General features: G+C 37.4%; 1 protein-coding gene across 1 annotated transcript in view; it reads left to right on the top strand.

Moving 5' to 3' along the window:
* The window catches only part of LOC140148777 (proteasome adapter and scaffold protein ECM29-like), a 48,047-nt gene that overhangs the window by 9,709 nt on the left and 24,848 nt on the right, over nt 1-13,490 (top strand). Inside the window, 19 exon segments of the mRNA XM_072170842.1 lie at nt 2-54; nt 736-833; nt 1,313-1,433; nt 2,739-2,855; nt 3,402-3,566; nt 3,849-3,898; nt 4,253-4,319; nt 4,749-4,871; nt 6,002-6,105; nt 6,720-6,870; nt 7,104-7,184; nt 7,677-7,961; nt 8,146-8,277; nt 8,751-8,922; nt 9,263-9,513; nt 9,997-10,098; nt 10,763-10,972; nt 11,871-11,985; nt 13,189-13,303. Coding sequence (XP_072026943.1) covers nt 2-54; nt 736-833; nt 1,313-1,433; nt 2,739-2,855; nt 3,402-3,566; nt 3,849-3,898; nt 4,253-4,319; nt 4,749-4,871; nt 6,002-6,105; nt 6,720-6,870; nt 7,104-7,184; nt 7,677-7,961; nt 8,146-8,277; nt 8,751-8,922; nt 9,263-9,513; nt 9,997-10,098; nt 10,763-10,972; nt 11,871-11,985; nt 13,189-13,303 — 2,512 coding nt within the window.

Genomic DNA, 13,490 nt, shown 5'->3' with positions numbered 1-13,490 from the left:
CGCCTCAAGAGGGTACTTGGAGAAAGCGTGCCTGATGGAAATACAATTGAAAAGGTAAATTCTTGTAACCAGTTCTAGAAAACTGGATCAAGTCAACATTTATTTTTATGTGCAACAATTTGGTCATGTACAAATCCGGTCATGGTGTGATCTGTTTTGAATTGTACATTAATACTCACTCACTCCTTTGTTAAATAGAAAACTACAGTAGAAATTTATATTGAATGAACACAGCCTGACATAGCATGACGATTATTGGTGTACACTGCGTAATGTATGCTTGCATGTGCGACTTTGTGTGCATAACGTGCAAGTGAATCCAACCATGCCAACGCACTTGTGATTTGTTAGTATTGTATCCAAGGTTGTTCGTTTGGTTTGTAGTTTGAAATATGCAATGTACGATCGCGGCTGGATCGTGTACAGCTTTTGAAAGCTGTTGCTAGTATAGTTATTTTATTTCTCAAGAACAGTTATAGTAAATTAAGAATGCAATTATAAACATGTAGTTGGATATAATAAAGGTAGCTTTTGTGGTACTTGCTGCACTGAAATCTAAATATGTCAAGAATGTGAGTTGCTCTAGATTTTGTTAGTTAGGCCTATGTCTTAATTTTTCCTCAACAGTAGCACCTGAAATTCATAAAGTTTGATGGTTAAATGTGTTTGCTTAATTGAACCAATATTTTGTATATTCTTATTTCATTCATTATTTTGACAATCATTTGCTTGCAGTTGAAAGTGGGCATAGTCAACTTCCTAGCAGGTGATGTACTTATGGAGAAAGATATAATCTGCCATTTGGTCATTGCATGCTCTGATACAAGATACAGGTGAGAAGACACAATGTTTCATAGGAATCATGAGTTTGATAAAGGATACCATAAAAACGTAATGTGTGGTCGAGTGTTAAATTGAAAAAAGGTCATTTATCAGGAGCATATAATATGCTGAATTAGACCTGTAGAAAAGAAGTTCAACAACATTTCTGTCAAAGATACTTCAGTATCAGGAATATATAACAAATGACTCACTCTGCTTAACCATGTAGCATAGAGATACAATATTTTATTAGCTAATATGACATTTTAGTATATTAAAACAAATGCTAAACATCTAATGATGTATTTAAAGATATACAAGTGTAGCTGAGGGTTTTTTACCTGTCGGGCAATCAAATTTGATGAAGCATTAAGACCAAACAACTAAAAAAGTACATTAACATCAGAAGACCCCATACCCATTCAGGAGATTACTTTTTTTAGATAGAGATCATAGAATATAATAAAACATTGGTTTGATTCTATTACAGTGTTGCTACAGCAGCTGATGTTGAGTTAAAGCGCATACAGCGAGGAGTAGACTGGAACACACCATCCATAGTTACTAAGCTCTATGCATTATTCCAAGGCAGTGTAGCTGTTAAAGGACAGGTATGAGATAAAGAGAGGGACATGGTATTTGTGGTTAAAGAAGGCTGGTGTAGGAGATGTTTGTATTAAGTTGTGTGGTGAGATGTATGTTGTTGTTTTTTGTACCCAGGGCATTTTTCTATTCATGTGTAAAATAATATAGGCTGCACAAATTTACATACAGTAAGCAAACAGGATATGAGCATATTATATGATGCTTCATATTAATGATAATTACACACACACCTGGTGCACATGACGTGGTTTTCGAAATGTTTCTGATTATAATTTGAAAAGGTCTATTTCAGTTTGACCAAAATAGCTAATTTAAATTAACCAGTCCATTCATAAAAAAACTGTTTTGCACCTGTACTGAGCTTGGTAGGCTGCTTTCATTAGTTGCTGGTTGGGTGACTGTGTCACTGGATGACATCTGAGACAATAGCTTGCAATCTGCTAACATAATGAATTCTTTTGACCAAACTGATCCAGTTTGCCCATGTGACTTTCTGATTGATGGCATAAAGCTGCGTAGCAAATACACCTGACCAGCTCTGTGTACCTGTTCTTGCTTAGCATTTATTTCAAAGTTGTTTAAACTTGCCAAGTTGCCATATCTGTTGGAGGCAGCTCAATGCTTGTGGCCATTTGTGTAAATATAGTTTGAGAGCTTGTAGAATGTTAGTTTCATGGGTGGAGTTTTGAAAATAACAGGCGTGCTGCAAATCGCACTTCTGGAAATGCTTAGGCGGGCTGTTAGGTGTGCTAATAAATTGCATTTGGTAAGAAGTTGAGGTGTGCTATAAATCACGCTCGGACAGGCGATTTAAGGTTTGCGATGGTGTGTGATCGCACTTGTGCGCCTTAAAAGTCAATCCCTGTAGTTTACTGTAGACTAATCATCCTTGCCTGAGATAATGACTTCAATAGTACCATGCTGAATTTCAAGGATGAATGATTGGATTGTGTGATAGCTTCAGCAAAACAAAAATATAGTCGAAATTTGAATATACTGTTACAGTACAAGAATAAACGATAAACTAAGCAATGTAGAGGCCGTCAGCCTTTTGCCATCTTGTGGGTACAAATGATACGCGTGTTCATGAGTCGGACACTACGCGAAGGGCCCAGCTTGCCACACAGCTGTTATCACGCATCGACACGGTGATTTTGCTGTTCCCGCATGGAGATAGAACGACCATCGCAGCGTGTACCCACAAGATGGCGCCATATGACGTCACGCTGACGGCCTCTATACGTATGAGCATTTCTTTCTTAAAAAATTGTGTGGTTATAAATTTTCATGAAATACATTTCTCTCTACAGACTGCTCCTAAAGGTGATGACAAGCGCCAACCAGTGGGGACTCGTGTACGACTCAAGGTCTTCCCATATCTGCTGAGATCTAGAGAAGCTGCTGATCACTTTCCTGCTTCAATACAGGTAATACAATTAGGAATTAACGACAGGTGTGAAAGGTTTCTCTTTTTGAAAGTTAATCATTTATGGAAAATAAAATGTGTTCAAATATTAATATGTTGAATATGGCATATATTGGAGTGTTGATTTTTTATGTGGATATGTGTGATGTATTTGTGTTTATAAACACGGGCAAACAAGGCTACATAAATGAGAAATCTCTGTAATAGAAGACACACATGAACTGCTGGGTTCCTGGATATTGTTACTACATGTAGATCAAAAACAGCATAAAAATGCAGTTGGCATTATATTGTCATCAATATTGAATAGTGAACACTTAATGGTTACAGGGGAATAAAACTTAAATGTGTGTTTGTGCGCAGTTTGATATTGAAAACTTAAGTAGTTAATGGGGTCCATGTTTGCTGGTAGTTACACATATGTGCATATATCAGTGTATGCATAACCCTCATTATAGTCTGTAGGGAGGAACAGGTTGTATTCTGAAAGAAGTTATGATTTCATGTGAAAACAAAAGTATTAACTCCCTCTTGCTTATTTGTACAGGTTGTGTTTGATTGTCTTTATGGCACTAATACCAACAACAAATTGAAGACACAAGCAGTTCAGTTTGTGCATCATCTATGTACAGCATGCAGCGACTCCAGGATACAGCCTATGGGGCCTATACTTCTAAGCGGAATGAGTAAGCTCATTGCAGAAGCTAAGGAGGTTAGTTCACTAAATTGTGTGCATTTTGCAAGCTGTCAAAGATTGCGTTGCTCCAGTATTTCTTTAAGATGGTTTGAAAATATATTGGATAGTTATATTGTTAACCTATAGTGTCTTCTCCACATTCTCATGCTCCATCGCCTTTTCTTTCTTAGTCATCACATACATCAAAGTGACAAGTTTAACACTAAAACTGCAAAGGCTCCAGGGCCCATATGTGGCACACTTGAGGGCCATACCCCGTAGATGGTAGTATAATAATATCTGCTCTGTTTATTTCAGAATGCTCATCTAAGAGGATTGGCTTATGTAGCAGTGGGAAAGCTATCAAAGTAAGTATAATGAATGGGAAATATTTATTGCATCAAAGATATTGTTTGTCATGCAGAAGTTGTAACTAGGATGGGTGTTCTTTCAATAAGTCCATATATCAACAGCATTGAACACTGTCATAATAATTTATTGTGCAGCCAGTGAAAGTGTAAAAACAGCAATTACGACAAAGTCTGATACCATATTCTACAAAATTGTTGACTGCTTGTTATTTCCACCCAGTACAGTGCATACAATGACTTGCATAATTCAGCATGTGACTTGTATATGTGTACTTGACAAATTCATATGTAGGTGCCATTCATAATGACTTCATTATTGTGTTGTAAACTTATTTTACTTTCTACTTGCAGACGTTTGCCTCATCTGTTTACCAAAGACCTAGGGTTGTTACAACAGTTCTTTGATGCAGTCTGCTCTGTAAGTGAAGCAGTTTTGTCTTGTCAAAAACTTGCTAAAAAACTCGAGTTGTGTTTTAGACCCTATCCGTTTCTGTCTATAGGCGAATCCAACAAGCCAAGTGATGGTCAGAATTCATTTGGCCATTACTGGATCCTGTCTGCACAAAACTGGTGTTGTGACTGCCCAATTGGGTGAATTAAACTAGCCGCTTAAAATATCGATGTTATATTGTATTGTGTTGTAAACTTTCATCATTCTTTTGTCTACGTGTAACACGGGTGATGGAATGCAGTTTAAAATTCCCGCCGAGGCTGCATCATTTCACATTTTAGGTGAGATAGACCCAGGCAGGAGCCAGCTATGGCTGCCATTGAGGTGTAGGAATGTATGAAATTAGATTTGTCTATACAGACATCATCACAAAATATGTTTTCTTTTCTTCAACAGGAGGAAGCCGATGTTCGTCTTCATGTCCAGGAGGCCTTATCACTAATGTCTATTGCCTACAAAGATCTACAGGGGCCTAACATGCAAATAATGGAAGTGCTTATTATGTCCAACATAGAAAAGGTACTATGAATAAAAATTATAAATCCATAACATGCTGCAAATTTAAGGGTATTATTATCACATATTATGGATGATCAAAACAAGTTACTATCACTTAGTTTGCACAGCATAGAGTACCCAGTTAAGCCTGTGTCAAGATAATCCATTATAGCCAGATTTATCTCCTAAGTATGGTATCAGTTACTGACAATGCAATATCTGAATTTCTTTATCCTGGGTAATATGACCCCATACGTACATGTATATCACTTTTCATTTTGCTTGTGATCGATGAGCGGCCTAGGAAAAAGTAAATACATGGTGAAATGAAGTTTGACTTACTGTAATAAGCACTGAGTAGCTCAGATTATGGAAGGGAATTATATTGTGAAAATTGTTAGTATTTTATCAATGTGCTGTTCTGTTGAATACAGGTACACACCACTGTGTTCAAGGGAAAAGGTGAATGTTTTTGTTTGTTTGCTTGCTTGGCAATGAACAGCAGAAATTTATTTACAGATTGAAACCAAGGAAAACAGATCTGTGGTTACGTTACAAGGAAAAAGGCAAAGTGTGGAACCTCTTACTTTGCTTTTTTTTTCCATCTGAAGCAAACCTTAAGATTCTGGATGCCTATAGTGTGTCTCCTCAAGTTGAGATGAACACCATGTTGGATTTTGCAGTGGCAGTTTCGAATCACGTGCTACAATCAAGTGCAAATTTCCCTGGGAAACTTCATATTTTGCGCCCTCTGTTCAATAATACCGGTCATATGAAGTTCACCATATGATATTTTATTTGTATAGTTTTCAACCTATTTCGAATCCCCTCCCTCCCCCACCAACCAATGTTGGAGCAAAAATATAGCCCATTTAAGAAATGAGGCGTTCTGTATACAACATTGAATAAGGGGAGTGGGGATGGCCATTGAACTATGGAAGTGTCCCCGCAAATTTACACTTGATTGTAGCCTAATCCTGCAGGGGCGTATGCGTAGAAGAACACTTTGTCCAATTTGTACTCTTGCACGTACTGTTGGCATAGTGAGCCACTATCAACAGCTCTTAACTTGAGATGAGATGTAATATAGGAATCATAACATAGCCCAGTATTCAAGTAATATTTTGTTTGTTTGTATCATTTCCATCTAGCATGAGCCTCAAGCACGTATGGCAGCTACCCAGTATGCCCATTCTGTATTTCGAGGGAATCATATACCATCAAGATATGCACTTCTACTTGCTGCCGGAGATATGTAAGTATATTAAATTGAAATTTAAAAAAATTGGAATAAAACTGTTAGTAAGCATAAGTAAGTAATATCAGCAATGAGACTTCACACTTAAATTACAAGATGATTCTAAATGGATGAAAAGGAAAATATCTGGTAAAGAAATGAGGTATATAATGTTTTGATTTCCTTTTACACCCTAAGCATACTGCTAACCCTCCAGCGTGTATTAATTTGTACAAGGTCCTATGCACACGCTTCACATTGCGCCCGTTTATGCAAGGGCAAATGCTTAAAAAGTACCTTGCAAAAGATTTTAATACGTTTACCGTTACATTCTCTTCTTAATTCTTTGATCTAATACAATATAGGTTCATATAGATGAGTTGACCTCAATGTTTATCAACAAAGGCAAGGGACCGGTATATCTTTATACTTGAGTGAACCCCATGCAACCACTACACTGTTCAATAGTCTTATTGTGATGTGGCGGGAGTTTTAAAAACACGAGCCCTGACAAAATATGATGCGCGCGCAACAGGCAGAAAACAATGGAAATTGTGATGATGTGTGCGCATACTGCCAGGCATTGACGTCAGAAGTCAACTCATCTATAATATGTGATTTATCATTTACAGTAAAGAAGATATTCACTTGGAAGCTGTGAAAGCATTGAAACCACCAAGGCCAATTGACGAGGATGGAAAACCTTTGGAGTCCAAACCTGAAGCAGAACGCAAGGAGGCTATGCCACAGTTTACAGCAGTGGTCAAGTACATTCAAGAAAAGGTTAGCTCACCCAGTGAAATTAAACACTCAGAAAAACATATTTCAAAGAAAGAAAAAACAGTGAATTTTAGTATGCTATGACAAATCCATAAAGACTTGTCTTATTTAGCAAATTGCTACTGCTCACTGGCAAAAATACTCTATGAAACTTTTGTTATCCACAAAAGCGAAATATATTTCATTTGTCTAAATGGCATATGACTTGACTATTTTATGTTTGTTTCTTATATTAGGCATCACAGAGAAACAAGAGCAACTCTAGGTATATGATTGGTACAACCAGTATTCCTTTTAAGCCAGATACTTTCAACCATGTAAGTACATAATATTTTTTAATTACACATCCAAATATTAGATATTATTATTTATTTCAACCTTCTGAGTAGTACAATAAATCTGTGTATCACAAAGTACCCAAATGACTAAAATATGTTTTTAAATATTGCATGCGCAGATATGCTCGTGCATACCTTTTGCTGATCGGCATTACACTCGCATTGAATTAGGTCAAATCAGTCAAGAGTTAATTTTATTTTACCAAATCAGTCTGATAAAAATAATAAGCTTGAATGGCTTATTTTGATTGCTTTTGTCTTCGACTCATGCAATATTTTTCTATCTCGTGCAATTTATTCTTGCATCATACTCAAAGCCATTCAATATTATTATAAATACCATTATTAGCACACAGGTTTATGCAAATAAGATGAATAACTTTGTTAAACTTTTGAAATCATTTATATAAAAATTTCAAATTGTGTGTTTAAACTGCCATTCAAATACAAGCCTACATTATCCTTTCTCAGGTCATATTCTATCTTCGGTCCTGCCTTCTGTACAACGCAGATGTCCACACTGACCCAGATATGCCCTTTGACCTCGGCAGTGGAGCTCCAAAAGTCAGCAAACATGTTCAGCAACTCCTTGCTGAATCAGACTCTACAACCGCTGTGTTGCAGTATATAGAACTTTGTCAGCAGCTGTTATCTGCTGTAGGTGGCCAGTCTATTATGTACTGCTTACTGGAGATAGTTGCTGTTGCTGCACATATGTTTGCTGCAAAACTTGTCAGCAAGTTGCCATGGATACAGGTAAATTAAAATTTGAAGTTCTATTTTCCAAATATATATCTGATGAAACAGTGCTATGCATTTGTTACAAAATTGAATGGTGTGAAATTTTCTGTTTTCCGGTATTGCGGTAGAGATAACCCAACATATTGTACTTTAATTTATCAATTTGTTGATCATTTCCTTAATATATTGTGGTTGACAGAATTTTATGCGATCAAGTCGGGAGGAGATGCGCACTAGTGCTGCTCAACTGTATGCTATTGTAGCTAATAGTAACAAAACATCCAAATTGGTGAAGATGGTACAAGATCTGATAAGGACCACTAAAGACCAGGTTGGTAGAAAATATGCAGATTTATTGAAATGAACCATTGAATATTTATGATGGTAAATTAAATTCAACCAGTATAAAATAATTTGAAGCATAAGAGCTGGCAGATAACTGGAATTATCTTTGTATCAAAGGCATGCTTTCACTATATAATCATAGGTTCTCTTGTTGTACCCACAATGTATATGTTGCATTAACATTTTATCTCTGTTCTGAGACTCCTCAAATAATTAAAGTGTATAGGTGGTAGTTGTGCATTTTTGTGGTTAAACCATGACAACCATACATATATGGACCGCATTCACATTTCAAACTTCATGCCAATTATCAAACTCAATAAAGACACACCGCACACACATACTTGCATACCAAGTGAAACAAGAGGTCTTGAATTTTTACTGGTGAGATTTCTTTCCAACTGAAATTGATACTTTTGTCATACATAAACATCCCTCAATATTCTTTGCTCTCATCAGGTTATGGAAGTTCAGCATGGTGCCCTGCTAGCCCTGGGCTACACCATTGGCAGACATTTACACAAAAAGAAGGTGGCTCTCAACGAAGTGACTTTAGAAGATATGGAAACAGACAGCGGTAGTGTAATAGATCCACTTGATGCTGCTATAATTGAGGCTGTGAAAATCATTGGTAAATTTATTTGCTTAATTTGCATGAGGCATGAGAGTTCAATAAGGTATATTGCTGATAGCGATAGATAGGCAACAGTGATGCATGCTGGGAATGAAAAGGGCTCAAATTTGCAATCTCGGGTGACAAATTTGATAGCTTTTGAGCCATTTTCATTCCCAGCATGCATCACATTTGCCTATCGTTCGCTATCAGCAATATACCTTATTTACTAGTACTACTGTTGCACAGACCCTGGTGTGCTCTTTCCCATAAAGGCGACACTATAATTCAGTCTCACAGCTTGTGTTGGGTCTTGTTGTTACTGCAATATTAATTTTAATATTACATTATCCAACAGCTTCATTCTTGGATAGTAGCAACCCCCTACTCTGCACTGGAGCTTGCATTGCCATAGGTGAGATAGGACGGAATGGTTCCCTACCTATTCCAGATGGTAGTCTCACCCAGGACACAAGTAATGGCAAAGCAGATGAAGAGTCTTCTGCTGCTAAGAAGGGTAGAGTTGAGAAGACTGCAGACACATGGACCAAGGCTCTGGTGGTGGAGAAACTAGTGGCTAAATTGGAATCAAACAAAGTTTCTACCAAGGTAAAAATATGACAAGGTAGAAATACATCATAAAGTATAAAAAAGAAGAGAAAAATTGCTACACAAGGCTTTTTTTTAGAAATAGAGCGATGTACACAGGATTTCATAATAATTGGGTGAGGCCAGGCTTTTAATTCCCTCGACTAACTTAACGCTGTTTGCGTTAACTATGTATGCTGGTACCAGGGTTCGATTTAACTTGTGTCGTGGAGCAAAATTCTCCCCATTTTGGACAATCTGCTACACAAATATCAGCTTGTATAGCAATATTTTACAATGTAAACATATGCTAATATTATAAGAACATCACCTAAATAATATTTTCGCTAAAAATTGCTATGCAAGTTTTTCAAATTGAATCAAACTGGCTGGTACCATACATTTCTTTCAAACTTGGAACCTTTTCCTTCAGAAGGGAACTTTTTGTTTGTTTGCTTGCTTTTTTTGACGTTTATTAACTACCTCTCTCTGTAACACTTGCAGCTAAAGGAGCATACATGTACCACTATTGGATTCCTACCAGTTGGTGATGCCAAATTCCCATATAGAAAGGCTATCTTGGAAGGACTTGTCAAAACAGCAGCTGTAAGTTTATGTGTGTGTCAGGTGTGTGTTCATGTGTGTATCTTCAGTGGGTGGTGTTTGTGTGCATATTTACCCTGCAACCTAGGACATACACGATACTCTTCACAGTTAAACATGGACCTACCTGCAAATGAGCACTGTCCTTGGTCCGTGGAGGTCTGCAGTAGGTCGCAGTTGCATGTCAAATGCATTTAGAGATACATCTGTTTTTGTGCAGTAAATAATTTATATTGGCCTCAGGTGGAAGGTGTATTTCATGCTGTGTGTCATGCATAGCTATACGCACACAAAAATTTTGATCCTCGGTTTGTTGATTCAGACATCCTCGATTTGATGGCAATGCATAATGCACAATCTGGTTGCTGGCAGGCATAGGTAGGGGTATGTTTGAGAATGTCTTCATGTCCCATGAAAACTTGCCAAAAAGGATGCAGATATTAACAATTCACTGATCATGAGTGATGAGAAAGAAAAAACATGTAGTTAAAATGTTCAAAGCAGTTGAATTACAACTTTCTCATGTCTGTATTAATTGGCTACAATGTGATTCATGTGGGTGTGTCTGTTTGTGTGTGTGCTTGATTTACAAGTGTGTGTTACTCTGCACATGTCTTTACCAATCAAAAAATATTGACAACTCTTTCTGCGTAATATCTCCGAACAGATCAAGCAAGTTGAGCTTCATTTCAGTGTGGGAGAGGCATTGAGCCACTCTGCACTTGGGACGTTATCTCCAGCAGGACGGGACATATGGACAGAAGATGAGTCAGTGGTTAAGGACAAGGTACAAGATGGTCAAGAAGACTGGGTGGCCTGGTTGCTGGATAGAGTGCTGAAGGAAGATATACGCAATCAAAACCCACACAAAAGACAGGTAGGAATGTGCACATATTTTCACTACATTATCAAGAAGTAATTTATGCTAAATCAAATATCAATTAATTGCCCTTCTGTCAAATAAAACATAATTGATCGAATTTACGAAGGAACAACAATCACATCATTATGCCTTGTATGTTAGAAAAACAATTATCAAGCATCATATGGTTTTATTCAAAACAAACTCATATTGACCATAAAAACGAATAAAACAGCCGGCTCTCATCAACATACAATATTCAAAATTCCCACGCCTAAATTGTCTATAGCAGTTGACATCATGATTATTTGTGCTCAATTGTCATTAGCCTTCAATGTGTTACTGGGACATCATTGCCACAGGCAAAATGCCCGGGAAATTTGAATATCGCGTAGTGAGAGATGGCTGTTTTTATTTATTTTAAGGTCAATATGAGTTTGTTTTAAATAAATCATGTGATTCGTGCTTGATCATTATTTTTCTAACATGTTGTGATTGCCGGAGTGTTCCTTTAAAAGCTACTTATCTTATGAACACAGATGATGGGGTGTCGAGAATGACTAACAATCAAAATATTGAACAAGAACAGTTGAACACAAACACCTTTGTTTTCTCACTTTATTATTTTTCACTTATTTTTCATCTCTCAGTTTTGTTGAATAAACTTCATGTACTAGGGTACATAGATTATGTCATGAAAAGGAAATCTATATTTGTTAACAATAACATAGAGTATTTTCCTAATCTGCATGTAACCTTTTTTGGAACACACTATATGTGAATATGATATTTTCACCTTAGTCATGAAACATTACAATGCTGGTAAAGATCATACACTTTAAACCAGCGGAAAACTGGCTTTGTAAAAAATGTCTAATTGATTGATTTTCACATATGTGTCTTTGATTTGCAGGCTGCATGTGTTTGGTTGTTATCATTAGTCAAGCATTGTGGCACCCACCCAGCACTCCAATCACGATTCGGAGCAGTACAACAAGCATTTGTCAACATGCTGTCAGAAAGTGATGGTAAGAAACAATAATTATGATCATTGTGTTCTTCCTACAAGTAAAGTACATACTACAGGGACTGTCTTTTGAGGCGCGCGAAAGCGCTAGTGCTCGCCTAAAATGTTTTACGTTAGAGCGGTTTATCGAGCGCCTACCGGCAGCAGCAAGCGCTGTTTATCACCAATGCCAATCACCTCAGTATCTGAAATGTAAAACTTTTTCTCAATAAAATGCTCTCAGAACGGTGATACATCGTAAATAATGTGTCGAATGCAGGTCGAACGATTCAGAACCATCGGTCTGTGAGCGAAACTGCATGACAACATCTTTTTTGTGCAAGTAATCGTCTTCGGTAAAACAACGTGCTGTTGGTGGGGGTCAGTGTACAATGTACAATACATCAGGCAATAGCCATGCGGTCAAGGGTCGCATATTAATGAACGTTATAATAACAGATTTCGCCGGCCGGCCGGCCATGTGCTTGAGGCGATTTTGACAGCCATGTTGGACAGCTGATTTAATTTTGTTAACTTTTTGTATTTACCATCATGGCTGCTTTATACAAAGTAGTTTAGCTATCCACATTTAAGAAATGGCGATTCAAAGATTTAGGATATAAAAAGGAAGTGATCAATGGCATGGTGTTTATCATGAATGTTTGGTGTAAAGTTTGCCAACGACAAGAAAAAAACTCTGTGAAAGATTCCTGTATACAGGTATACAATTACAAGGTGCTGCAATCCAAGAAATGATACATAATTGATGGCAGTGGCATAGCGTGGGTCATCATATGAGGGGGTCGGCGGGAACCGACCATGATTGGGGGGCTCGAGGTCTGATGGGGGGGGGCACAAGCCGTTTTTCGGCAATTTTCCTATGGGATCTTCTCAATTTTGCAATCGATTGGGAGGCACCAAATTCGTAACAAAATAGAACGTTGGTAGACACGTCATAATTACTTGATAAATAAGTAATATAATAATAATAATGTAATAAACTGTTGTATTGCCAAAACTGCTCTCCTAAACCATGTAAACCACTCCACCACTCTCCTAAACTATTCCAGGGGAGCTTTTTACCACCGCTCTCCTTGAAAGCTCCAGGGGAGTGTTTTAATGCTCCTCTGGAAAATACAAAAGACAGTCCCTGATACTACTCAAAATGATTTGTTTTTGTGTTGAAATATATCCTAATTATGTGATTGCACTCCCTTATTTGCAGAGTTCACCCAGGATGCTGCATCTAAAGGGTTAAGTTTGGTGTATGAACTGAGTACAGAAGAAAGCAAGAAGGATTTGGTCTCCATGTTGGTTGATACACTTATGACTGGTAAAGGGTAAGCATTGCGTTGCATGTGAGATATCTGGATGGATGATCCATTCATCACTGAACAAGAGTTACTGTAGTCTAAAACCATAGAGGTTATCCACTTCACTCATGTGTGACTTCTAACAAAATGTGCTGGTTCCCGTAGTGTTCCTCATTCAAACCAATTCAATGCACGACCTCGGAGTTACATGCAT

This window comes from Amphiura filiformis, chromosome 1, assembly GCF_039555335.1.
Source record: "Amphiura filiformis chromosome 1, Afil_fr2py, whole genome shotgun sequence".
NCBI lineage: Eukaryota > Metazoa > Echinodermata > Ophiuroidea > Amphilepidida > Amphiuridae > Amphiura > Amphiura filiformis.
This window is presented reverse-complemented; position numbering and strand designations above follow the sequence as displayed.